The sequence below is a fragment of the Camellia sinensis genome, chromosome 15, assembly GCF_055761805.1.
Source record: "Camellia sinensis isolate YWXY chromosome 15, ASM5576180v1, whole genome shotgun sequence".
NCBI classification, from domain to species: Eukaryota; Viridiplantae; Streptophyta; class Magnoliopsida; order Ericales; family Theaceae; genus Camellia; species Camellia sinensis.
Window position 1 is genome coordinate 41598424 of NC_138975.1, and position 27945 is coordinate 41626368.

The window sequence follows — 27945 nt, forward strand, 5'->3', positions numbered from 1 at the left end:
TCAGGCTCATCCGCTATACTTTCCTCTTCAAAATGTGAATCAGAGCTCTCAGATGATCCATATTCATCCAAAGCTTGCAATACCTCATGCGGTTTGAATCGACTCTCTTCCAAGTCTTGAACCAATTTTTCCGAAGCCAAATTAATCTCCACCAAGTCCTCATCCATCACATTTATCTCACAAAATCCTTACAGGATCTATCCACAATATTGGACAGCCCTAAATGTGCCTCTTCTGTGCTAAGGTCATCACGAATGATGGACTGCCTAGGATGAGTGCACTCGACTAGATCTGATGCGTCGAAAGAGAGAGATCTACTCTTTCCCCCAATCTCTGAAAATCATCTAGGCTTTTCGACACCGATAGACTCAGTATCTTTAACCCGCGAGACCAAATGAATCGAGTTGTCCTACCCACCCAAACCCAACCCCGAAACCCCCATCGGGTTGGAAGCACAGGCCCTTAAACCTTCCATAACACTTGGGCCATTGTCCTTAAAGAAACAAAACGCATTTGGGCCCTCATGAAGATCTAGGCCGCGGTCCTTAAAGCTGTGAAAATCATTTAGCCCAAACTGATCCTGTACCCCAATATTAATCTGATTATTTGTATTAACCAAAACATGGGCTGAGCCCACAATGTGGCCAGGCCAACTTTAATCAAACAATGTAACGACCTGTCCCTTTCGTCTCTTCCTCTTCCGCCATTGCCGTCTTCCGCCTCGTTCAAGCCACCAACCTGACTTCTCACCTCCATTCGGCCACGTGTCTTTGCTATCCCTTGAGACCCCTCGCCTCCCTTCTCGCCGATACTGGAATCGCCTGAATCTAGTCGGCACCACCACTGCCGTTGAACCTCCCGTCTACCAAAAAACTTTGTTAACGCCTTTAATCGAACAACAGCAGAACTTCCGTCCATTTGAACATCAATAGTCGCAAGTAAGAACCCATTACGAAGACCTTTGACTTCCAATCTTGCCTCAAAAAGATTTCCGAAAATCCTGGTTCTATTATCCACCTCCACACTTCATCCCAATCCATTCAAAAACCTTGTTATTCCAGAGACTAAAAGGCAGATCACAGACTGAGACCCATCCTCCATTTGAAGCAATGACATTAGCCCTACTATGTTTTTCAGCCAACCATCTTTCCAAACTTACCGCAATGCTCTTACCAAAGAAGCACAGTCCCTGACTATCATAATAATCTGCCTCGTCAATGCTTTTTGCAACAAATAGAGCTTTGTTTAAGTGAAAAGGCCTCAAAGAAATATTAGTTTTAAAAGACCGACATAGCTCCTCAATCTGTGCCCACTCATCGAAGAAATCAGTTTTGGTACAAACCACCACCTTGCGTATCTCCAAAATAGAGCTACTGTCTCCGAAGAGATCTACTTTAGAGCTGAGTACAGCGACATACGAATGCCAATTGTCTAAATGGTGTTACAAACTAGGGTTTGATGATGGTGTTCACAATTCAAAGTCTAGTTCTGGAACTATAGTTGAATGCTACTTAATTTTTAGAAAGGAATTAGTTCAAGGAGACATGAAATTTCAACTATGAAACTCCATTTATATTTGCAGCTATGTTTTCTACATTACTAGAGCATGGTACAATCAGAGATCTACCAGAATACCAACAATTCCTCAAAGCTTTAGTCTAAGTTACACGGACTCGGGTACGGGTATCAGGTGCGGGTGCGTATCTAGGGGTCAGACACTTCAAAATTAAAAATTAAGGATACGTAGATATGTATCCAAATTTGGATATGGGTACGGGGATACGTTAAATAGTTTTTTTTAAAAAAATATATTTATTATAACGCGGACACAGGACACGACAATTTTTGAAAAATGGGGATACGGACACGACAGGAGGCACGGGAAATTTTTTAATTTTTTTATAAATATTTTTATTTTAATATACATTAATTATTTTATTTATTTATTCTATTTTTTAAATAATGTGTTTCAATTAATTTTTTTTTTATTTTTTTTATTAATGTATATAAGTATATATTATCTTATAAATATATTATATGTTATATAATAATTATTATGTAATATATAATAATAATAGTTATTATTATAGTTATCATAATAATAGTCATTATTATTTATTATTCAGTTCCTTAACTATTATTATTATTATATATAAACTATTATTATTATTATTATTATTATATATAGATAGATACGAATAGAGAATCAACAGAGACAAACGACAGAGACAGAGGGAGGGAAAAATGAAGCCATCCATCGCGATCGCGAGCGCGAGGGAGAGGGAGAGAGAGAGAGAGAGAGAGAGAGAGAGAGGCTTTTTGAAGTCGTCTGGGTGTTCGGCTGTTCGATCGACTGATGGAGCCGCGATCTTCGACTGGATCGAAAGGATGGAGCTCAATCGAGGTCTTCGATCTTCGACTGGATCGACTGGTTCGACCAGGTTCTCTCTTGCTCTCACCTCTTTCATTTCTTTTGCACTGTAAAGAGCCGTGTCCGAGAGAGAATAGGCGAATCCGACACAGATCCCACACCCGCACCTGTGTCGTGTCGTGTCATGTCGACACGGGTACTTCGCCCCAAAGTGGCGAGTCCATGTAACACAGGCTTTAGTTTATGTTTTTATTTTTTTTAAACATCAACGGCCCAGAGGTAAAGTTGTAGAAATGATAAACATACCAGGATCCCTTGATCAAGAATCAGGATATTGTCCATGTTCAAAACTGTGGAAATGCGGTGAGCAATTGTGATCACTGTCATGCCCCTGCATTCACTGGCTATGGCGTTCTGTAGTTTTGAAGCTGTTTGAGTGTCTACATTGGCTGTGCATTCATCCAGACAAAGTACCTGAAAATGTTTTAGTACTGTCAGTACTACGTGATGGAGTGTGGTTTTTGTGGTTTTTTTAAACTCTCACCTTAGAAGACTTGAGAAGTGCACGTGCAAGGCAAAGAAGCTGTCGTTGACCAACAGAAAATGATGTTCCAGATTCTTTTACGCGAATGTCTAGTCCCCCGGATGCTTCAACTTCTTCCTTGACATGACATTTTTCTAGAACCTTCCAAATTTTGAAGTCATCATTTGCCCGAAATGGATCTAGATTAGTCCTGGAAAGTAGCACAATACGTAAATACATGCATTGCTCTGTTATGATAGGTAGTAGTTAATATTACTAATAGTACTTTCTGATGTTAATGTCGTATTATTTCAGGGGAAAAGCACTGCACCCAACTCTATGCTGAATGAACAAGTAATAATCAAGCTTACATTGCAGTTATATAGACAATCGACTATACCTTAGGGATCCCTCAAACAAGAACGGACTCTGTGGAACAACAGCAAAATGGGAGCGAAGATATCTTACAGGAACATCAGCTATGTTTATGCTATCCACCAAAATACATCCTTGACATATCGGGTTCAGGCGGAAAATGGCATTCAAGATACTAGATTTTCCTGCCCCAGTTCTTCCAACAATTCCAACCTGATTGAATACAATTGTAGATGAATTAACCCTAAAGCTTTAAGAGTTTCAACAATTGTAAAGGATTTATAGTTCAAGAGATCCATTGTCAATGTACAAAATTTTTCAGGAAAAAAGAGGGGAATTTTTTTTTTATAAAAATAACATGGGAGCTTCTATTTGCACACCACACTTTGTCTCAATTCACTCCATTTTGTGTCGTTTGGAACAAAAATCAATTGTTCAAATATCAACTTCTGAACAAAAACCAATTATTCAGATATCAAATATTGAACAGGGTTTTTGTTCGAACAATTAGTTTTTGTTCCAAAGTTAATACCTGAACAATTGATTTTGTTCGGAAGTTAATATCCTAACAGAAAAATGGTGTGAATTGAGAATATAGGTGGTGTGCAAATAAAATTACCCAAAGAACATGTAGGCAACAGACGCACTGACCTGCATGCCCCCAGCAATGACAAAACTGACATCTTTCAATGCAGCGGGCAAAGATGGCATATATGTCAGAGTTACATTTTGAAACTCAATCTGTCCTTGAAGTGGCCAATCTGGTTCTAATTGTTGGCATCCATCTAGTTCTTCTCGAGGGATGTCCATATACTAGAATGAGAAAATCAAAATGTTAATTATCTGTGGAAAATATATTTTTAGAGTTACTTTCAATCTTCATACCTGAAGAACTCTCTCAACAGATACCATTTCCTTCTCTGTTTCAGTGAAACTTGTTAAAAAACTTCCTAACAAAGCCACAACTGGGGCTGCATAAGAAAGAGCCAAGCCTACCTGTTGACAAACAAGCCATCACATAATTTTCGGGTAGATGATGGAATAATAAATAAGTTTGTTCATGTCACAAATGCTAGAATAATATAGGGCTTGAGAAAACTTACCAGCCCAGGGCTACCCATACTAATAGGAAATTTATCTTGAGATCCAACAACAGCCATCACAGCAACAAATGAGATAACAAATGCTGCTAACAACTACAATTATTCACTGGTTACTAAGAATTACAGAAAGTTGAAAAAATTGTATGACACCACAAAGAAAAAGTGGTGGTGTGCTATGTTACGTGGACTTGGGTTTCATAAACCTAGATTTTAGATACTGGAATACGTATCCAAAAGTTAGATATGGTACAGGGATGCATCATGGACACACACACACACACACATATATACATATATATTACATATACATCAGATAAGATGCATATATAGAAATGTACTTCAAATTAAATATAATTTAAAGAAAATATGAAATTTTTATCTCTCGTCCATGTAAGAGTCTAGAAATGTTTCTTTACTAACAAATATTAGTTTCATCTTCTTCAAACATTGTAAAAAATTGGAGAACCCAAGTGTTTAAATTAGTGTCGGACACATATCTCACACCCTTACCTTTGTCATAACTGGTGTATACAGGTACTTTGGGGCAAATAGAAGAGTCCAAATAACATATGTGGTGTGTCTCAACATTAGAGCTCACACCAAAAACTATCTGACATATACGTCCAAGAAATAATATCGACTTTATTTTGTGATGTAGTTATTCCGAGTCTGACACATACCTGAAGGCGCAGGGAGAGCCACAAACTTGCTATTATCTCTGAGTAAGAAGTTCGCTGATACAATGTCACGTTCCCAGTAAACCTGGCCATAAAAAAGTCCTGTACAAAAAATAATGTTAGTTGAAAAGCAACAAATTGTCAAATACAGATGTAGAAGCACAGTTTCATATTTCTTATTCTAATTATTTTTGTGTCAAGAAATTTATATTCTTCTTGTTGGAGGTATGGTGTATCTAGTCTAGTGGGTTGTGTTCTTTGCCAACTATTTTGACTCTCCTGTAACTTGTGTTATGCTCTAGTAAGCTGTGTGCTGCTTAGAAATATGTTTAGCATTTATTTTGAGTCTTTTGACTAGTATCGTTGTAATTTCTATAAATATGCATGAAAATAAAATCAGAGGGAAGTTTTGGCTTCTGAAAGCTCTGTGAGTCTAGTTTCCAACGCAAAAAACTGTTCGTGAATCTGAATTTTGTACAGGAAGAAAATTGTTAGAATTTTGTGAACAATAAATAGTTATCAAGTTAGTATCAACTTTCAAGTAAGCTAAATTTATCGCGAACCCCAAACCTCCCCTTGGAAACCAAGGTCTATAATTACTTGAACTAAACTCAAATTCAAAACAAAACTGAAATATATTTTGAGATGATAAATAACACATTCTATCCCATACAATATTAGTGTCCTTAAAAACTCTTGCATTGCATTCCAACTGACGGAGCCAATCAAGAAAGAGATTTCATTGGAGAGAGAAAATCCCAAAATGGGTTCAAGAGCTATATTCAATATCAAAATATCATCAACTGCCTACCAGAGAGGCTTAACCACCTATTTATAGGATAAAAGACCCAACTAACTCTAACTAACTCTTATGGTGCTAAACTTAACAACCATACTAGTTCTAACTACATCAAACTTCCCCTCTAAAGGAAACAACTTGTTCTCAAGTTAGGCCTACAACAAAATGACTCAAGACAATAAAATCAACAAAATGACTTCAGACAACAAAATCAACAAAATGACTCAAAACAATGACTTATGGAAGCATGATGGACATGCAACGGCAAACAAGACTAAGTAGTTGCAAGTCCTTATTCAAGATCATCCTAGCAAATATCCTTCCATCAAAACGAGTTCTTGTTTACGGACATCAACCGAAGCCATGTTGAGGTGTGAATAGGCCACCCATGTAGCATGCCGTTTTGGAAGCAAGATGTCATCAAAATAACACTACTTGCATGGGCCAAGAATAAACTCATATACACTAACACAAAGTGGAACAAATGGCTTTGGAGATAGCATAAGAGGCATTTCGTGGAAGCAAAGTTCATTCAACAACCATGTAACTTCAATGTCATAACTTTCCATCATAATTTTCATAGAATACAGAGAGGGGATAGAAGGTGGGATTGAAACCACTTCCTTCACGGGAAGCAATATTTCTTCATCCTTGTGTACACCTTCACTCTCTACAAGAAGGTCGTCTTCATCATCATAATTCGTACTCACAAACATCAACTTCTTCTTCATATTCACAAGCATCCACTTCCTCATAAGCCAACGCATCACTACTGTCGTCAAAGATGGCAACATCATGATCGTAGTCTTGCTCCTCATCTTGATCAAAGATGGGAAAATCTTCGTCACAAATGAAAAGAGCTTGACCACAATCTTGTTCTTAGCCCCAATTTCCCTCCATGTCTTCTTCACCGAAGTTAGAAGCTTCTTTTTCATCATATCTCAGTTCAACTACCCCATCACTAAAGAGCATCTAATGATGATATCCCTCATCAAAAGTCTCTTGCGCTCCAACACTAGTTGAAGAACCGACTTGGACATAGTCATAGGATGGTTGTCCAAGTGCAAAGCTGATTTGGTATTGATGTCCAGAACTTAAGATGCCTTTCTTTTGTTGCTTCTCAACCAACAAAGGTGACACATGATTAGAAGGCAAGAAGTGCTCCTTGAGCTTCTTCCTCCAGCCTCTAACCTTTTCTTGACCTTTTCTTTGCCTACCAATTTGTAATTGTTTCCACCAATCGGAGGCACGACCTTTTGAGACTTTGAGAGACCAATTTCACCTTTCTTGCTTCCGGCACATCATAACACTCTAAATGTTGGTGGATGCGATTCTTCGTCCAGACCAGCTTAGAAGTGAATGAAGCTGCCACAAAAAAGGTGAGTGGGTGGGTCTTTTAGAGAGAGAAACCGTCTCCCCCCTCCGCCAATGGGTGTGTGTGTAGGAATCTGCTGGAGATAAGGGGTTGGAAAGTGGTCACCCTTGAGTAGAGAGAGAGAGAGAACGGGATGCTAATCGGAAGCAGAGCCTGTAGCACATGAAGCTTGTGTGTTGGCAGTGATGAATGTGAAGAAATTGAGACAGTCATCGACGACGAGATCGACATCGGGGAGGAAGGCTGTGAGGCCGTTGGACTGGCCATGACCTTCGAGATCTAGGGCGAAGCAGGCGAGATCGACATCGGGGAGGAAGATGGGGGTGGACTGGAATGTCCAGCTGATGTCGTTGCTGGAGCCGTGAACCATCAGGATGACGCCACGTGGAGGGGAGCTTTTCAAAAGTTCATGGCTGGGAGACAGAGAATGTCGAGGAGATAGCTTGGAAAATTTCCAAATGGCCAAAGGCATCTGGAACACACAAGAGGATTACTGATAGAATTGGGTGAGATCCGGCGGGCGGTCAAGGCAAGGTTGCCGCCCGCCGGAAGGCGAAGAACACCAAGATCTTTAACCTTGCTCTGATACCATGTAAGAATTTATGTATTATTGATTGATTAATTGATGATTACAAGATTGTTAAATTCTGTATATTACAATTCCTATATATAGAGGAGAAGATGGTAGTGGAGTGTGTGATAGTGGAGGTGGTAGGTGTGGAGAAAAATAGTGGAGGTAGTAGGTGAGTGGTATAGTGGAGGTGGTAGGTGTGGAGAAAGATAGTGGAGGTAGTAGGTGAGTGGTAAATTCTAACAACCCTCAATTTTATTCAACCATTCTTCAAACACATCTACATTGTAGCTTCCATGGAATTTGGGATACACTAAATCATTTGTTAGAATAATATCTTTGGTTATTGTGTATTGATTATTCTATTAACTGTTATTTCTTTATTCTGTTATTTCCTTATTTGTGCCCCAAGGCTTCCATTGTAAATCACCTATTATCAATATAAAAGCAGATGATTGTCTAATTATTCCCTCAATTTTTCTCTCTCAAACAAACATGGTAACAAAGCTTTAGGGTTACCATCTCATTCTCCACCTTCACCCATCACCACCTAACTGTTGCCCGCTGTGTTTTGACCCTCTCTGCTGTGTCCAGGGCCTGTGATAGTCACTAGTGAGCACCCAGGACCAACCGACAGTCCCTGTTTCTTGTTCGGCTCAAGCCGAAAGCTCCTTGGCCTGTTTCAGCCCAAGCCGAAAGCTCCCAACCTATTTCGGCTTCAGCCGACAGCCACTCTAAGGCTTCTTTGACCCACTTCATGTTTTGATTGGTTCATCTCACCAATGTTCCTCAAGCCTAGCAAGGTTTTTCCTTATTTGAGAATAGCTTAGCTCTTGTTTTGATTGGAGGTTTCTTTTCCATTTAGTTTATTTATTTTTTGGGTCATTATATGGCCCCATTACCCAGCTTTGACTGATTGGTATGCTCCTATCATGGTCTGTAATTGATATTGCTTGGTCCAATTGATTTTATTCCCTCTTCCAGTATTCATGATTAGTGCAAGTTGTTATTCGGTTTGTAGAGTATAAATGGCTGACCTTACTAGTGAATCCACCACTACTTCTCAGCCACCTAGAGGGGAGAGTCCCATTATGACTACTACATCCGAAAACCTAAACCCCAGCCTAAAAATCACCACCATTTTGTTTAATGGTCAGAACTATCTTGCTTCGTCAGTGTCTGACACTTTTCTTGAAAAGTACAGAGGAGATTGGTTATGTTGATAGGAGGATCAAGGCATTAGGAATCACTGATCCTGGTAATAACCAATGGGAGATTACCAATTTTTTAATTATGGCATGGCTCATTCATTCCATGGTACCTGATATAGGGGAAGGCTACTTATCTATGGATACCGCCCAGGATATTTAGGACGCTGTGGCCACTACCTATTCCTGGAAGGGAAATTTCTCATAGACTTTTGAGTTGTATTGTTCTATTGAGTGCTCAGTACAAGGGGAGATGGTTGTCCTTCAATACTTCACTTTTCTTACCAATGGTTGGAAACGTCTTGATCATCTACAGGATTATAAGCCTCTTTGCACAACTGATTTAGTGGGTTACCAGAAGTTTATTGAACAAGAAAGGGTCTTCAAATTTGGAAGGTCTCAACTTAGAGTTAGATCCTATTCGGAGTCGTGTCCTTGATAAGGATGTTCTTTTCTCCCTTCAGGAGGCCTTTGCTTATGTACAGAACAAGGAGAGCCGTCATTCTGCTATGCTGCCACCTACCTCTATAGAGCGCTCAACCTTACTTTCTGCTCCTCCTAAGGATGGTACTGGTCTTCCTCGCACTTCCCCTAGTCCTTCAGAGAAGGATACACTACTATTTGATTATTGTCATTGGCCGAGACATACCAGTGAGACTTGTTAGAAGCTTCATGGGATTCCATCTGGTGGTCGTGGTGACCATTTTGGTAGTCGTGGAGGTCGCTCTGGACGGTCTCAAGGACGCGGGTTTAATCCACGTGCACATCATACTAGTGCAATGGATACTCTCGACGCCTCTTCAGTTGCTCCTCCTAGTGGTGATATATCTAGATTGTCTTCTTCTGAGTTAGAGGATGCTTTGCACCACCTATTAGATCGTTGTTCTTCTACTATTCCATTCGGTACATCCTCCTCATCTTTTGCCCACTCAAGTAACTTCGCCGCTTCTCCAAGTGCTTTTCTATCTCATAAGTCTTTACCTTGGATTATTGATTCTGATGCCTCGAATCATATGTTTGGATCTTCTAATCTGTTCTTGAATTATAAGCCTTCTTCAAGTCATGACAAAGTTAGGGTCGTTGATGGTAAAGTTTCTTTTGTTTTTGGAAAAGGTTTAATCCATGTCACTCCTTCTCTACCATTTTCTTCTGTTTTGCATGTTCCCAATTTCTCTGTTAATCTTTTATCATTGAGTCATCTTACTCATGACCTGAATTGTAATGTGACTTTCTTTCCTAATCATTGTCTGTTTCAAGACCTTATCACGAGGAAGACGATTGGCAGTGGTAGAGTAGAACATGGTCTCTATATCCTGGATCAGGCGGACAAGCTAGCACTTCATTCTACCAAGTTTCCAACCACCAAGGAAGACCTGTGGCTGTGGCATCAGCGTCTTGGGCACCCATCATTTCTATTACTTAAGCATTTATTTCCTTCTGTTTTTACAAACAATAATGTCTCTAAGTTTCATTATGAGTCTTGTCAACTTGAAAAACAACACAGAGCTTTTTTTATTCCAAGCTTTAATAAAAGTTTAGTACATTTTTCCTTGATTCACTCTAATGTTTGGAGTCCATCTCGTGATGTGTCTTTAAAAGGTCATAGATAGTTTGTTACTTTTATCGATGATTTTTTTCTTAGTACTTGGGTGTATCTTATGAAAGACAAAATTTAGGTCTTTTCTGTATTTCATAATTTCCATAAAATGATATGTACTCAATTTGGGGCGATTGTCAAAATATTGCGTTCTGATAATGGGGGTGAGTATATTGATTCTGATCTAGCAAGCTATTTTTTCATCCATAGCATTATTCATCAGACTTTTTTCACCAACACTCCTCAACAAAATAGGGTTACATAATGCAAAAATCGTCATCTTCTTGATATAGCTCGTTGCATGTCTTTTTCTGTGCATGTGCCTAGGTCTTACTAGGGGGACGCATGTTAGGAATTTGACCCTTCCTGAACAAGATCGGTGAAACACGAAATAACAAACAAAGAAGAAAAACGAATCAAACAAATTACACACAAGAACACAAGGATTTACATAGTTCACCCCAGAATAGGGCTACGTCCATTGCTGCTGCGGTTTTTCACTATGATCAGAAAAATACAACTCTCTCTTAACCTAAAAAAGGCGCTCCCTCATCTATTCATAAGTATAGAATCAGGATTACACGGAAGCACATGGGAATTACGAAAGTACCCAATTACTTATCAGGGTCCACCGACCCAACAATCTCCCACTTGGAACCTGATAACACAAGCTCTCCATCATCTTCAGCACATAAAGGAACACCACAACAACTCGATCTTCCTTCATCAATCTTGAAGGCCAACTGAAGTTGCACACAACTTCAGTTTGTCAATGGTGACTGTCTTGGTCAACATGTCTGCTGGATTCTTACTGCCTTGGATCTTTTCAAGAGACAAGACTCCATCATCTACAAGTGAACGAATGAAATGGTATCGCAGCTGAATGTGTTTCGTCCTAGAATGAAAAACTAGATTCTTTGCAAGACGAATAGCACTTTGACTGTCACTATGCAAAATACTCATCTCTTGCGTCTTACCCAACTCTGCTAGGAAATTCTGTAACCAAGTTATCTCCTTCCTAGCTTCAGTAATAGCAACATACTCAGCCTTTGTTGTAAAAAGGGCCACAATCTTCTATAACTGTGAAATCCAACTCACTGTTGTACCACATAATGTGTAAACATAACCAGTAGTACTCTTTCTGTTATCTATATCACCAGCCAAGTCTGCATCAACATAACCATGTAACCCGATGCCGGTTCGTCTGAAACAAAGTGCCATGTCTATAGTACCACTCAAGTATCTAAGGATCCACTTCACTGCCTCCCAATGCTGCTTGCCTGGATCACTCATGTACCTACTAACCACTCCCACTGCATGTGCAATGTCTGGTCTAGTACAAACCATAGCATACATTATGCTACTAATAGCTAAAGCATATGAAACACGTTCCATGTAAGCTTTCTCTTCTTCGGTCTTCGGAGACTGCTCTTTGGTAAGTCTGAAGTGGCTAGCCAATGGAGTGCTCACTGGTTTTGCACCATCCATGCTAAACCTCTTGAGAACTTTCTTGACATACTCAACCTGTGACAATTTCAAAGTACCATTTGCCTCGTCCCTGTGAATCCTCATACTAAGGATTTTATTTGCAACTCCAAGATCCTTCATCTCAAATTGGTTGGACAAAAGTTTCTTCAATCTTTTTATCTCTTCAATACTAGATCCTGCGATAAACATATCATCAACATATAAGAGCAAAATAATATAACTTTTGTCAAACCTCTTGAAATAACAACAATGATCTGCTTGACATCTTGTAAAACCGTTGCTACACATAAACCCATCAAACTTCTTGTACCACTGCCTTGGGGCCTGTTTCAAACCATACAAACTTTTTCAAAGTCTGCATACAAACTCCTCTTTGCCACGTGCCAAGAAACCTTGTGGTTGCTTCATGTAAATTTCCTCCTCCAAATCACCATAGAGAAAAGTCGTCTTCACATCCATCTGCTCAAGATACAAATCTTCAGCAACCACAATTCCCAACACCAATCTGATAGTGGTCAACTTCACAATTGGAGAGAAAATTTTAGTGTAGCCAACCCCTTCCTTTTGCTAAAATCCCTTTGCAATCAATCTGGCCTTGTAGCGTTTACTCCCATCATGTTCCTGTTTGACCCTGTAAACCCACTTGTTGTGCAAAGGTTTCTTACCTACGGATAATTCAGTCAACTCCCATGTCTGGTTTACCATGAGTGAATCCATTTCATCCTGCATAGCTAACTCTCACTTGATTGAATCATCAACCTGCAAAGCCTCATTATAACTTTTGGGTTCACCCTCATCAAACAACAACAAATAATGTAAAGATGGAGACCAACGCTGTGTAGGTTTAGACTCTCTTCTAACCGTCTCAACTTAGGAGTAGGAGTATGTGGCTCAGTTTGTGGAATAAGATTTTCAGGATTATTCTGAATCCTACTAGTCAAATCATTCTCACTAATCTCCTCTAACTCAACATGCTCATGACAAGTAACAGATTCAGATTTAGATGCAGACTTATCCCTATCCTTATACATTACTTTCTCATTAAATATGACATCTCTACTTCTGATTATTTTTCTATTTTTATCATCCCAAAACCGATAACCAATTTGATCAATGTCATACCCAATAAAAGTACATTTAACAGATTTCGGATCAAGTTTACTTCTATCAGCAGAATCTATATGCACATATGAAACACAACCAAATACCTTCAAAAAAGAAAGATTTACCTCTTTACGACTTCAAGCTTCTTCTGTAGCTCTCCATCTAATGGAACAGATGGACCACGGTTAATCAGATATGATGCAGTGTTAACTGCATCTGCCCAAAACATCTTTGGTAATCCGGCATGTATCCTCATACTTCTAGCACGTTCATTTAGAGTTCTATTCATGCGTTTTGCAACGCCATTCTGTTGAGGTGTCTTTTGAACAATCTTCTCCATTCCAATTCCACTTTTTGCACAATATTTCTTAAACTCATTGTCCTCATATTCCCCTCTATTATTTGATCTGAAACACTTAATTTTCAGACCTATTTCAGTCTCCACCAAGGCTTTCCACTTCTTAAAAGTAATATAAACTTCAGATTTATGTTTTAGAAAATAAATCCATACCTTTCTCGTTAAGTCGTCGATAAAGTTAACATAGTATGATGATCCTCCAAGAGATGAAACTGGTGCAGGTCCCCACACATCTGTATGAACCAACTCCAACTTCTGACTTCGGTTTCCTGCCATCCTTTGAAAAACTAAAACTCTTTTGTTTGCCGAAGATGCAATCCTCACAAAAGTCAATGTCTATCGATTTCAAATCTGACAGTTTCCCCTTAGATGCAAGTACCTTCATCCCTTTTTGACTTATATGCCCAAGCCTTTGGTGCCACAGATTTGAGTCTTCCTTCTCACCAGCAACTGCTACTGCATCCCTATTGTTTGTAGTCATGTAAAGGGTGCCTTTTTTTTTACCACGAGCAACAACCATGGCTCCTTTGGTGATTTTCCACAAACCACCCATAAAGGTTACAACATGACCTTCATCATCAAGTTGTCCAACAGAAATCAAGTTTCTTTTCAAACCAGGCACATGTCTGACATTTTGTATCTTCCAAACAGATCCGTTTGGTGACTTGATTATTACATCCCCTTTACCCACAATCTTCAAAGATTCATCATCAGCCAAATAAACCTTCCCGAAATCACCACTAATGTAATTGTCCATGATTTTCCTCTGTGAAGTGGAATGGAATGATGCCCCAGAATCTAAAATCCAAGATTCAAGAAGGCTATCAATACTCAAGATCAAAGCATCATAAATCTCCTCCGTTACAGCATTAGCAAACTTTTGATTTTGATCACATTTTTTCTTATTCAATGTCGGGCAATCTCCCTTTAGATATGTCCCTTCTTCCCACAGTTCCAGCAACTCCATCCCTCTCTAGTTCTTGACTTGCTTCTGTGTTTGGATTTTGATCTGTTGCGGTTCGGATTTTTTCTTACTGATCTTTTTCTAGCTTCTGTATTCAGGGCAAACCTGATGTTTCCCCTAATTCCCTCCTACGAATTTCTTTACTCAGAATTAAATCTCGAATATCATTGTAATTCAATTTTTCTTTTCCTGAAGAATTACTCACTGCCGTTACAGTACCATTCTAATTTTCTAGCAAACTAGATAGAAGAATCAAAGCCCTAACCTCATCATCAAATTCGATAGATAAAGAACTCAATTGTGTTACCACAATATTGAATTCGTTCAGATGCTCAGCCACCGAAGCACCTTCAGTCATCCTCAGATTAAATAATCTACACATCAAATAAACTTTCTTTGAGGCAGAGGGTTTTTCATACATGTTTGAAAGTGCCGCCATGAGACCCGTTGTAGTCTTCTCCTTCGCTACGTTAAACGCAACGTTACGAGACAACGTTAGCCGAATAACACTTACCGTTTAGCAATTAAGAAGAGTCCACTTATCATCCTTCATCTTTTCTGGTTTCGTCCTTGAAAGGGGCTCATACAGTTTTTTCTGATACAGATAGTCTTCAATCTGCATCTTCCAAAATCCAAAATCCAAAATCCAAAATCTGTGCCATTGAATTTATCAATGCTAACCTTTTTGTCTGTAGCCATCACTCCCACTCGAACCAAAGCTCTGATACCCGTTGTTAGGAATTTGACCCTTCCTAACCATGATCGGTGAGACACAAAATAACAAACAAAGAAGAAAAACGAATCAAACAAATCACACACACAAAACCACAAAGGATTTACGTGGTTCACCCCAGAATAGGGCTACGTCCATGGCTGCTGCGGTTTTTCACTATGATCAGAAAAATACAACTCTTTCTTAACCTAAAAGAGGTGCCCCCTCATCTATTTATAAGTATATAATTGGGGTTACATGTAAGCACATGGGAATTACGAAAGTATGCAAGTAATTATCAGGGTCCACCGACCCAACAACGCAATTCTCACTGTTGCCTACCTCATTAACCATCTCCTAACCCAAGTGTTGCATAAAAAATCTCCTCTCCAGGTTTTCTCAGGTTCTGAGTCTATGTTCTCTATTCTCCCTAAAGTCTTTGGTTGTCTGTTTTATCCACAATCATGATTCTTCTCATGGTAAAGTTGATCCCCGCTCTCTGAAGTGTGTTTTTCTGGGTTACTCTCCTACTCAAAAGATTTTTAAACGTTACCATCCTCCATCTCGTAAGTGGTTTGTCTCTATGGATGTAACATTCTTTGAGGCACAATCTTATTTCTTGTCACAGTCCTCCTCGGGATCCCAGTCCTCCCTTCAAGGAGAGCCTTGATATGAAGGGATTCCTAGATCTGTATCAGTTTGTGGCTTATCACCAGTGGCTGAGAACACAGAAGGTGAACTAACTATTAGTGGTGAAAATACAGAATCTAATGAATTGAAGAAGGGAAAAGTCTATGTCAAAGACAAAGACAGACAGAAAGTTACTTGGATACAAGAGATCACTTTTGATCATCCGCTGCTATCTTTTTCTGCTGATGAGAGTCCAAGTAACTTTGAAACCCTTATTCCTCCTAAGTATACTGATCTTGATATTCCTATTGCCTAAGGAAAGAGTATGAGGTCTTGTACTAAACATCTCATTTCAAATTTTGTGTCCTACTCTAATTTGTCTCCTTCTTATAGAGCCTTTGTGTCCAAAGTTTCTTCTGTTAGTATACCTAATCATTTTCAGGATGCTCTTGCTATCCCTGAGTGGAAGTGGAAACATGCCATGATAGAAGAAATGAAAGCACTTCGTAAGAATGGCACTTGAGAATTAACTGAGTTATCTAAGGGCAAAAGACATATGGGATGCAAATGAGTATATACTGTGAAACATAAAGCAGATGGTTCAATTAAGCGTTACAAGGCTCGACTAGTGGCAAAGGGCTTTACTCAAACTTATAGAGTAGACAATCAAGAGACCTTTGCATCAGTGGCTAAAATGAATTTAATCAGAGTACTGCTGAATATAGAAATTACAGTACATAGAATCTTTTTATTTTTAATATTATATATATAATCTGTGATTGTGTCAATCACTAATTTAGTATTGTTTCCTAAATTGTATCATGAATCTATTATATATATATGGCCTTTACCTCATTCATGGGTAAGCCAAATAATTCTTTTCATTCTTTTTGGTATCAGAGCTAGACTAAGTACCTAGTAATTTTTGCTTCACTGATAGGTGGCAGCCTTGTTTTGGTCGCCCGCCGGATCTCAACCCCTTCCACTGCCATATTTTCTTTCAGTATCACTTCGAAGTGATCTTTTCCCCTATCCAGTAGTTTATTCCTATCCCAAATATCTCTACCATATTTTTTTTAATTGCAATCCATTTTTTTGTGTTTCTGTTCTACTTTGCCTTTCCCTCTATTTCAACCTCAAATAGGTTTCTATCTTCAAACCTATTGAAGCTTGGGTAACCAGCTTGGGGAATGATAGAATATCACCCCCTATTTATAAAAGAAGATTAGGGTTTACAAGAAATGCAATTTACAAGATGATCCCTGAGTGCTATCCCTGAGTGCTGATTACAGTGATTACAGACAGACCCTAGTGTGCCTTTCGGCGAATATAAAATGCTATCACTTAATATAATATGCTAACACTCCCCCTCAAGCTGGTGCGAAGATATCTATCATGCCCAGCTTGCCTACGATGTCATGAAATGGTTTATTCCCAATTCCCTTGGTGAGAATGTCAGCAAGTTGTTCACCTGACTGGACAAAGGGAGTACAAATGATACCACTAGTGAGTTTCTCCTTAATGAAGTGGCGATCAATCTCAACATGTTTTGTCCTGTCATGTTGAACTGGATTGTGAGCGATGTTGATGGCGGCCTTATTGTCACAGTATAACCGCATGGAGTCCGTCTGATCAATACCTAGATCATGCAACAATAATTTGATCCATAAAAGTTCACACACACCTTGTGCCATAGCTCTAAACTCAGCTTCTGCGCTTGACCTGGCAACCACATTCTGTTTCTTACTCCTCCAAGTAACTAGGTTGCCGCCAACAAATGTGCAATACCCTAAAGTTGATCTCCTATCAGTTACTGACCCAGCCCAGTCAGCATCTGTATAGGCTTCTACACGAAGATGATCATACTTTGAAAAATACAGACCCTTACCAGGAGCAGACTTCAAATACCTCAGGATTCTCATGACAGCCTCAAGGTGAATCTGATGAGGAGCATGCATAAACTGACTAACTATACTGACAGCAACAGCAATATCAGGACGGGAGTGAGAGAGGTAAATGAGCTTTCCCACTAATCGTTGATAGCTCCCCTTATCCACAACTTCTCCTCCTTCATCATCCCCTAATTTCTGATTGGGTTCCAGGGGGGTGGCACATGCCTTGCAACCAAGCATCCCAGTTTCCTTCAACAGGTCAAGCACATATTTTCTCTGTGAAATAAATATCCCATCCTTAGAGCGAGCAACTTCAATGCCCAGAAAATACTTCAAGCTGCCCAAGTCTTTGATTTCAAACTCTTTAGCTAAATATTTCTTCAACAGAGGTATTTCCCCACTATCATTGCCTGTAAGAACTATGTCATCTACATAAACAATAAGTGCTGTAGTCTTACCGTGTGAGGAATGTTTCACAAACAATGTGTGATCTGCCTGACTTTGTTTGAAGCCATATTTAATCATAGCCTGAGTGAATCTCTCAAACCAAGCCCTTGGAGACTGTTTGAGACCATATAATGACTTCCGAAGTTTGCATACTTTGCCTTCTGTTTGATGATCCTCAAAACCCGGAGGAATGTCCATATATACTTCTTCTTCGAGGTCACCATGGAGAAAAGCATTCTTGACATCAAACTGATAAAGCGGCCAATCTAGATTAGCTGCTAGAGAGAGAAGTATTCTGACTGAATTCATTTTAGCCACGGGTGCGAAGGTCTCCTGATAATCAATGCCATATGTCTGAGTAAACCCTTTTGCCACAAGTCTTGCCTTGTAACGCTCAATAGACCCATCTGCTTTGTGTTTCACAGTATATACCCATTTACATCCCACAGGTCGTTTGCCCGGAGGTAACTCAGTCAATTCCCAAGTGCCATTCTTCCTAAGTGCTTTCATTTCCTCAATCATGGCTAGTTTCCATTCAGAGGTAGCAAGAGCATCCTGAAAATGGTTAGGAATGCTAACAGAGGAAATTTTGGACACAAACGCTCTATATGAGGATGACAAATGAGAGTATGATACAAACTGTGAGATAGGATGTTGAGTACAAGATCTCACACCCTTCCTCTTGGCAATAGGAACATCAAGATCAATGGACTCGAGAGATTCAAAATTACCTCGACTCTCATCAGAAGCAGGCGATGGCAGTGGGGTAGCAGAAACGGTCCCGTGTATCCAGTTAACTTGTTTTCTGTCTATGTCCCGGACATAAACATGCCCGTCCGTATTCTTGGTGACAGTGGGTTCTATAGTCCTAGTAGAAGAGGGGGGTTCAAGAACAACTGGTTCCACCATAGGAAGCACAGTAGTAGAGGGTGGTGCAAGAACAACTGGTTCCACCATAGGAGGCACAGGACTCACTTCACACCAAGGCTCCCCCGGAAATGAGGACGGTGACACCGGAGAGGACAAGAAATAGGACTGGGATTCAAAGAAAGTGACATCCATGGACACAAACCACTTACGAGAGGAAGGGTGGTAACATTTATACCCCTTTTGAGTAGGAGAGTAACCAAGGAAAACACACTTGAGGGAGCGAGGGTCCAACTTACCACGAGAGGGAGAGTGATTGTAGACAAAACAGACACAACCAAATATTTTAGGAGGAATAGAAAACAAGGACTGAGAACCGAGGAGGACGTGAAGCGGAGCCTGTTGGGCCAAGACCTGGGTAGGGAGACGATTAATAAGATGGGCAGCGGTGAGAACAGCGTCGCCCCAATAGGGTCGAGGCACATGCATAAAAAAACACATGCACCGAGCCATGTCAAGAAGATGCCGATTTTTGCGTTCGGCCACCCCATTCTGTTGAGGGGTATTTGTGCAAGAGGTCTGATGGATAATGCCATGAGTAGAGAAATATTGTCCTAACCCAGAATCGATGTATTCCCCGCCATTATCAGAACGAAAGATTTTGATAGTGGCCCCAAACTGAGTACAAATCATCTTATGAAAAGTGCGAAACACAGAGAAAACCTCACTTTTATCTTTCATGAGATACACCCAAGTAGCACGAGAAAAATCATCAATAAATGTAACAAACCAGCGATGACCTTTCACAGACAGAACACGAGAGGGACCCCAAACATCAGAATGTATTAATGAAAAAGGAACAAAACTTTTATTCAAACTGGGAGCAAAAGAAGCTCTATGTTGTTTTCCAAGTTGACAAGACTCACAAAGAAAGTCAGACACATGATGATTTGCGAAACTAGAAGGAAATAAATGCTTAAGTAAATGAAAGGAGGGATGCCCAAGACGCCGATGCCACAGCCATACATCAGCGGGGGTAGTAGAAGACGTGGTGGAAGAATAAGCAAGTTTGTCCGGTTGATCTAGGAAGTAGAGACCATTTGCTGCACTACCACTGCCAATCGTCCTCCCCGTGACAAGGTCCTGAAAAAGACAATGATCAGGAAAAAACGTCACACGACAATTCAAATCCTGGGTAAGACGACTTAAGGATAATAGATTAACAGAAAACTTGGGGACATGGAGAACAGAAGATAGATGTATGGTAGGAGTGACTTGGACTAAACCTTTGCCAGAAATGGAAGAAACAGTTCCATCGGCAATCCTAACTTTGTCCTGACCTGAAGAGGGCTTATAGACAGAGAAAAGATCAGCGGAGCCAGACATATGATCTGAGGCACCAGAATCAATAATCCAAGGCAAAGATGTATGACACAGAAAAGCACAAGGAGAAGATGCTAAGTTACCTGAGCGGGCAAAGGACGAGGAAGCAGTACTGAGAGCAGTAGAAGATCGGCGGTCCAACAATTGGCGCAAAGCATCCTCCAGCTCAGTATCAGAAGCTTGGGTAACAGAAGTAGAAGTAGTATCAAGGGTATCAACGGCACTAGACTGATGAGCCCGGGAATAGGAACCACGTCCCCTAGATGGACCTGACCGACCTCCTCGAGAACCAGACCTATCACTGCGACCCCCGGAGGGAGTCCCATGAAGCTTCCAACACGTCTCACGAGTATGCCGCGGCTTCTTGCAATAATCACAAAATACAGACTCCTTAGCAGCAGACGGATGAGGCAGGCTGAGGCCATCTCGAGGAGTAGACAGTAATGCGGAACGGTCAGTAGAGGCAGGGGACATCATAGCAGACCGGCGACTCTCCTCATTTTGTACATAGGAAAATGCCTCCTGAAGTGAAGGAAGAGTATCCATACTCAGAACCCGACCCCTAACTGGATCATACTCCACATTTAGGCCGGCCAAAAATTTAAAGACCCGTTCTCGTGCGATGAACTTCTTGTACCCGATAGAATCAGTAGGGCAAACGGGCTTATAGTCTTCCAGGTGATCAAGGCGTTTCCAGCCGTTGGTGAGGAAAGTGAAGTACTGAAGAACAGTTTGCTCCCCCTGAAGTGTGCTCTCAATAGAGCGGCGCAACTCAAATGCCTGTGAAAAATTCCCTTTGCGGGAATAGGTAACAGCCACAGCCTCCCAAACATCCTGGGCAGTCTCCATAGACAAGTAGCCCTCACCAAGTTCTGGAACCATCGAATGGATAAGCCAACTCATAATTAAAGAGTTGGTAATCTCCCATTGTTCATAACTTGAGTCAGTGGTACTAGGGGCCTGTATCCTGCCATCAACATATCCCATCTTCCCTCTGCTCTTCAAAAACATAGTCAAACTTTGGGACCATGCTAGGTAGTTCTGACCATTAAATAGAGAGGTGGTGATTTTCAGACTAGGGTTGGGATTCTCAATCATGGCAGTAGGTAGAATGGGACTCTCACTCTTTGGTGTTTGAGAAGAAGGAGACACACTGGTGGAGTCTGTCATGGATACAATACTACCGAACCCGCAACACAACTAGGGGTAATCACAAACCTGGAAGGTGGTAGTGATATAACAGGCACAATGACCACTATAAAGATATAACAAAATTAAGAAACCATTTTTTTTTTTTTTTTTTTTTTTTTTTGTTTTTGTTTTGTTTTTTTTTTTTTTTTTTTTTGTTTTGTTTTGTTTTTTTTTTTTTTTTTTTTGATTGTTTTTTTTTTTTTTTTTTTTTTTTTTTTTTTTTTTTTTTAATTTATGTAGATATCAGGATATATACATATATTTATATATAAATATATATATATCAGGCTATTTATATATATATATATATCAGGCTATTTATATATATATATCTATATATTTATAGATAGACTAGAGTCGGAGAGTATACCACAGTGAGGACGACGAGGGACGACGAGGGACGACGAGTGACGGAGACGACAGAGCTGACGGAGACGAAGAGGGCGACGAGTGACGGAGACGACAGAGCTGAGGAGACGAAGACGAGTTGAGGACCTGAGGAGATCGGCGAAGCAGGAGATCAACGAAGACGAAGCAGATGATCCAATCGGCTGATGAAGACGAAGCGGCTGATGAAGACGGTGGCTGAAGATCGACGAAGCAGATGATCCAACTAGGTACGGTTTTGAACCCTAACCCTAGAGCTCTGCTCTGATACCATGAAGCTTGGGTAACCAGCTTGGGGAATGATAGAATATCACCCCCTATTTATAAAAGAAGATTAGGGTTTACAAGAAATGCAATTTACAAGATGATCCCTGAGTGCTATCCCTGAGTGCTGATTACAGTGATTACAGACAGACCCTAGTGTGCCTTTCGGCGAATATAAAATGCTATCACTTAATATAATATGCTAACACCTATTTGAGTTTGAGAGGGATATTATACCTATATCATGATAAGCATGGTGATATACCGTGTGAACCACCTAAGTCGCCCCATCTAGCGCACAACCCAAGTTGTCTCGTCTGACGTACAACCCAAGTCACCCCCTTGGCGCACCACCTAAGCGGCCCCCGGCACACTTTCTAATAAGCTGCCCTTTGGCACACTCAGTCATCTGTTGCCATTATCGTTTAGCGCCACATCATAAGTTATGTGTGTGCCACTTGCTGGTTCAACATACAGTTAGTCTCTATAATGGCCTGACATGACCCCTTAAACTGTCTCAACATTGATTCTGGTTAGTTCCTACAATGGTCCGGCATGACCTCATAAACTATCCCGACATTGATTCCGGTCAGTTCTTACAATGGTCCGACATGACCCCTTTAAACTGTCCCGACATTGATTCCAATCAGTTTCTTCTAGGGCAGTTCAATCCTTGTTTTTCTTCCCTTTCTAGGGTGTGGTGCTGATGTATTAAGCACTTTTTTTGGCCTTTTTTATTTAGTGGACTATCAGATTTGTTTGATAGCATTTATTTGGACTAACTGTTGAGTTTTTTTCAACTTCTTCCAGTCATCCATCGGCAAGCTGCGATTGTTGAATATTTTCACACTACCTTGAGGGAGAGTGTTGAATATAGAAATTAGAGTACATAAAATCTTTTTATTTTTAGTATTATGTATATAATCTATAATTGTGTCAATAACTGATTTAGTATTATTACCTTATTTATATCATTTCCTAAATTGTATCGTGAATCTATTATATATACATGGCCTCTACCTCATTCATGGGTAAGCCAAATAATTATTTTCATTCTTTTAGTACTTCTCTCTCTTGCAGCTAATTTGGATTGGCTACTTCATCAGTTTGATGTGTAAAAAATGCTTTCTTACATGGTGATCTAGAAAAAGAGGTGTATATGGACATCCATCCTAGCTTTGAGGACCATCAGACAAAGGGTAAAGTATGTAGGCTTCGGAAGTCATTATATGAACTCAAACAATCTCCAAGGGATTGGTTGAGAGATTCACTCTGGCTATGCTCCAATATGACTTCAAACAAAATTAGGTTGATCACACTTTGTTTATGAAGCATTCCTCACATGGTAAGACTACAGCTCTCATTGTTTATGTAAATGATATAATGCTTACAGGAGATGATAATGAGGAAATACTCCGGTTGAAGAAATATTTGGCAATCGAGTTTGAAATAAAAAACTTGGGAAATCTGAAATATTTCCTAGGTATTGAGGTTGCCCGGTCCAAAGATGGAATTTTCAACTGTCAAAGGAAATATGTTCTTGATCTATTGAAAGAAACCGGGATGCTTGGGAGTAAAGCTTGTGATACACTACTAGAGCCAAACCATAAACTTAGTGATGATAGTGGGGGAGCTATTGTTGATAGGGGAGAGTTATCAGAGACTAGTGGATAACCTCATTTACTTATCACATTCTCGTCCTGACATTTCCATGGCAATAAGTGTGGTTAGCCAATTCGTGCATGCTCCTCATGAGATACACTTGGTTGTAGTAATACACATCCTTAAATACTTGAAATCTTCCCCAGGAAAAGGTCTATATTTTTCCAAACATGATCATCCTCGGATGAAAGCTTATACAGATGCGGATTGGGCAGGATCAGTTTATTGGAGGTAATTTGGTTACTTAGAGAAGCAAGAAGCAAAATGTAGGGTATGTTTGGTTTGCATTTGGGAGATGAGTTTTAGAAAAAAAATTCTAAAAAATTGTTTGGTTTGAGTTTTTCTCAAAAAATTTCTAAAATCACTTTCTCTCTCCTCTCTCATTCTCAATCACTTTTTCTCTCACACACATCTACTCAAATTCTCCCAAAATATCAAATCATCCCAAACTCTCAAAAAACAACTCTCCCAAAATATATAACCAAACAAACTAAAAAAATTTCTAAACTCTCTCCCAAATTTTTTTTCAAAAATAACTCTCCCAAAAACAAACCAAACAAGCTCGTAGTCTCCCGATCTAGTGCAGAGGCTGAGTTTAGAGTCATGGCACAAGGTGTATGTGAACTCTTGTGAATCAAGTTGCTACTAAGTGATCTAGAGATTAGTTATACTGATTCCAGGCGACCTTACTATGATAATAAGGCTACTATTAACATAGCTCACAATCCAGTTCAGCATGACTGAACAAAACATGTGAAGATTGATTGTCACTTCATTAAGGAGAAACTCACCAGAGGCACTATATGTACTCCTTTTGTGAAATCAGCTGAACAACTAGCAGACATTTTCACTAAGGGAATGGGAAGCAAACCATTCCATACTATGATTGGCAAGTTGGGCATGAGACACATCTTCGCACCAGTTTGAGGGAGAGTGTTAGAATAATATCTTTAGTTATTGTGTATTGATTACTCTATTAGCTGTTATTTCCTTATTTGTGTCTCTAAGGCTTCCATTGTAAGTTACCTATTATCAATATAAAAAGGGATAATTGTCTAATTATTCCCTAAGTTTTTCTCTCTCAAACAAACATCCTTTGCGGTGTCATTCAACCCATGTGAATATGCTCTACGCCTATGCGGAGCACCGAAGGAATCATCAAGTTGATAATCCTTGGAACCAATACTACCTTTGGAAAGAAGTTGCAAGCGTTGCACTTTTCCAAGGTAGCCATTAGTGCACTCAACTCTTCAATCTTATTCCATTGATTTTGGTTTCCAATGCTCATTTCAATTGAGTGATTCATCTTCATTTCTACACCTACATTCGGAGCATAAGCCCTACCATGGCCATCCCTACGACCTCTACCTCTTTGAGCCATACACAAGCAATAGTGATGCACACAACAATTTCAACTCACAGAAGAAATTGCCACAGAAGCAGAAATTAAATTCCAGCCAAGAAGAAGAAATTCAGAAGCAGATATGAAGAACCCAGAATCAAGAGTTGACTTACAACAATATCACCCAAGAATGTAATCTCCACCAATACAATAGAATTGATTAATGGCAATTGAATTCGAAACAGCCCAAATGAAAGTCGAACAACAGAATTGAGCACAGAAGTCGAATTAGTTACCCCAATCAAGTCGATCAAAGAAGTTTGATTCACAGCCCCAGCAGAATCAATCAAATATCAAGAAACGATAGAACGCAGATCGTTCAAGAACTGAATCGCACCAGTCACCAGTCGTGAACCCAGAACTTGCACCTTTGGATTCACGAAGTCAATCACGATTCATGAAATTGATAGCATCGAATTGTAAAAGGAAGGTCCCAACTTCAATCTGCGATACAATGTTCCAGATTCAGTCGCAATACGAGGCTCAACTCTTCAAGGCTTCAAGCCTTCGAATCGAACCAGAAAATCCACGGAACCCAAGTCGCGATCTTGATAGCTTGGCTCGAAATAGGCAGAATTCAAACCCAGAACTCAGAAATCACTGAAGAATGAATATTGCAGCTCACGTTAGTGTTGGGATATCACACAATGATGTTCAAATTGACTTAGGGCTTCAGGTCTTGAATCGAAAAGTCCAACAGATATGAAATCGCAACCCTACATACTCGAATACATTGTTCTTTCAAGCAAATTTCTTGAGTTTCTTGATGCAAAAACTCTCAGTTCTGCGAACTAGAGATGAACACTTCTTCAAGGGAAGTCGAAGATCAAAAGGCAAGAACCAGGTCAGATTCTCGGTGTGATAACTCAAAATTTGGAAGGATAGGATCCAAATCCTATGCTTTGATACCAAAATGATGGAGCCAATCAAGAAAGAGATTTCACTAGAGAGAGAAAAATCCCAAAATGGTTACAAGAGCTTTCAAGCTCTGTAATATTCAATATCAAAATATCATCAATTGCCTACTAGAGAGGCCTAACCACCTATTTATAGGATAAAAGACCCAACTAACTCTAACTAACTCTTATGGTGCTAAACTTAACAACCATACTAGTTCTAACTACATCACCAACCAAATAACCCATAGACACCATTGGGGACAAAAATTGCAATTAGGATTTTGAAAGATGTCATTGGTCTGGTCATGAGACTTTTATGAGCCAAAGTCAACCTTACCTTCAAGAGGCACATCCGCTTTTCAAATCCTACTGTAATGGAGAAAAAGGGGGAACATTATGATCATCATTAATCTTAAAAACGATTTGCTTGAGAAAATCCCTGAAGAATAAAGTGACCAAACCCATTTATCACCAACATTGAGTGATTTATCCTGGCAACATACTCTGGGATTATCATGGCAACACACTCTGTCAGGCTCATCATTCTAGATAAAGAATTGAGCAAAGACACATTATCATTTAGAGACATTTGAAGCTTCCTTTACTATAAAGCACCTTATCAACAAATTCCATATGCCTAATATAAATTCTAATAACTAATGTCATGCTTTATGCCTCATACTACGTTACACGGACTCTTTAGATTTTTGGAGATACCCGTGTTGACACGACACGACACGACACGACTCGGGTGTAGGTGCAGGTGCGGGTGCGGGATACGGCCGGGATATGGCTCTTCACAAATGGATATGGCAAAAGAAATGAAAGGGGAGAGAGCAGGAGAGAACCTAGTTGCCGTTCGCTGTTCGATCTGGTCGCCGACTTCGATTCCTCTAGTCGTTGGCTTCAACGGCTTCGACTTCGACATCAATCTTCTTCGCTTGATGCTCGATCTCCTTCTTTGTCTTCTCTCTCTCGATCCTGTCTTCTCTCTTGTCTCTCGATCTCCCTCTTCCTCTCCTCTCCTCTCGATCTCCCTCTTCTTCTACTCCCTCTCTCTCTCTCCTTCTGTCGATTGTCTTTGTTTCTCTCCGTTCTCTTTCTCTTCTTTGTTCTCTTTCTATTCTCTGTCCTCTTTCTCTTCTTATATATTATACAATATAAATTACATTAATATAATAATATATAATATTATTGATATTATGATATATTATTGTATAATATAATAATATTATTCATATTATATAATATTATTGTATAATATAATATATCATAAATAATATAATTTTTATACCTAAAATAAAAATAATTTATTTTATCATCTATAATATTATTTATTTTATTCTTGAAATAATTTTTGTTTGTTATTTATATTTTATTTGTTATTTTTTTAACAAAATATGTTATTCCTTAACTTTTTTTAACTCATCTTCGTATAATAAATATATTTAAAAATAACTATTTAACGTATCCCCGTACCTATATCCAAATTTGGATCCATATCCACGTATCCTCAATTTTTAATTTCGAAGTGTCCGACCTCTAAATACACACCCGCACCCAAGTCCGTGTAATGTAGGCCTCGTACATGATTTTACAACTAGGAACTATGCTGGCTAGTTCATTTTCAGAAACTATGTGTTCTCACGCCCAATCACCAAAACAAAACATAACAAAGCATTTTAGAATATGAAAA

The 27945-nt window shown here is 39.5% G+C and overlaps 1 protein-coding gene across 6 annotated transcripts in view; it reads right to left on the reverse strand.

Moving 5' to 3' along the window:
• ABCC13 (multidrug resistance-associated protein 11) overlaps positions 1-27945 on the reverse strand; it is a 103162-nt gene that overhangs the window by 5453 nt on the left and 69764 nt on the right. For all 6 annotated transcript variants that reach the window (XM_082908750.1, XM_082908749.1, XM_082908748.1 and 3 more), the window contains 7 exons: positions 5053-5151; positions 4373-4465; positions 4155-4265; positions 3921-4082; positions 3295-3482; positions 2916-3105; positions 2678-2845 (listed from right to left, as the gene is read on the reverse strand). In XM_082908750.1, the coding sequence (XP_082764876.1) occupies positions 2678-2845; positions 2916-3105; positions 3295-3482; positions 3921-4082; positions 4155-4265; positions 4373-4465; positions 5053-5151 (1011 nt within the window). The remainder of the gene's footprint in view (positions 1-2677; positions 2846-2915; positions 3106-3294; positions 3483-3920; positions 4083-4154; positions 4266-4372; positions 4466-5052; positions 5152-27945) is intronic.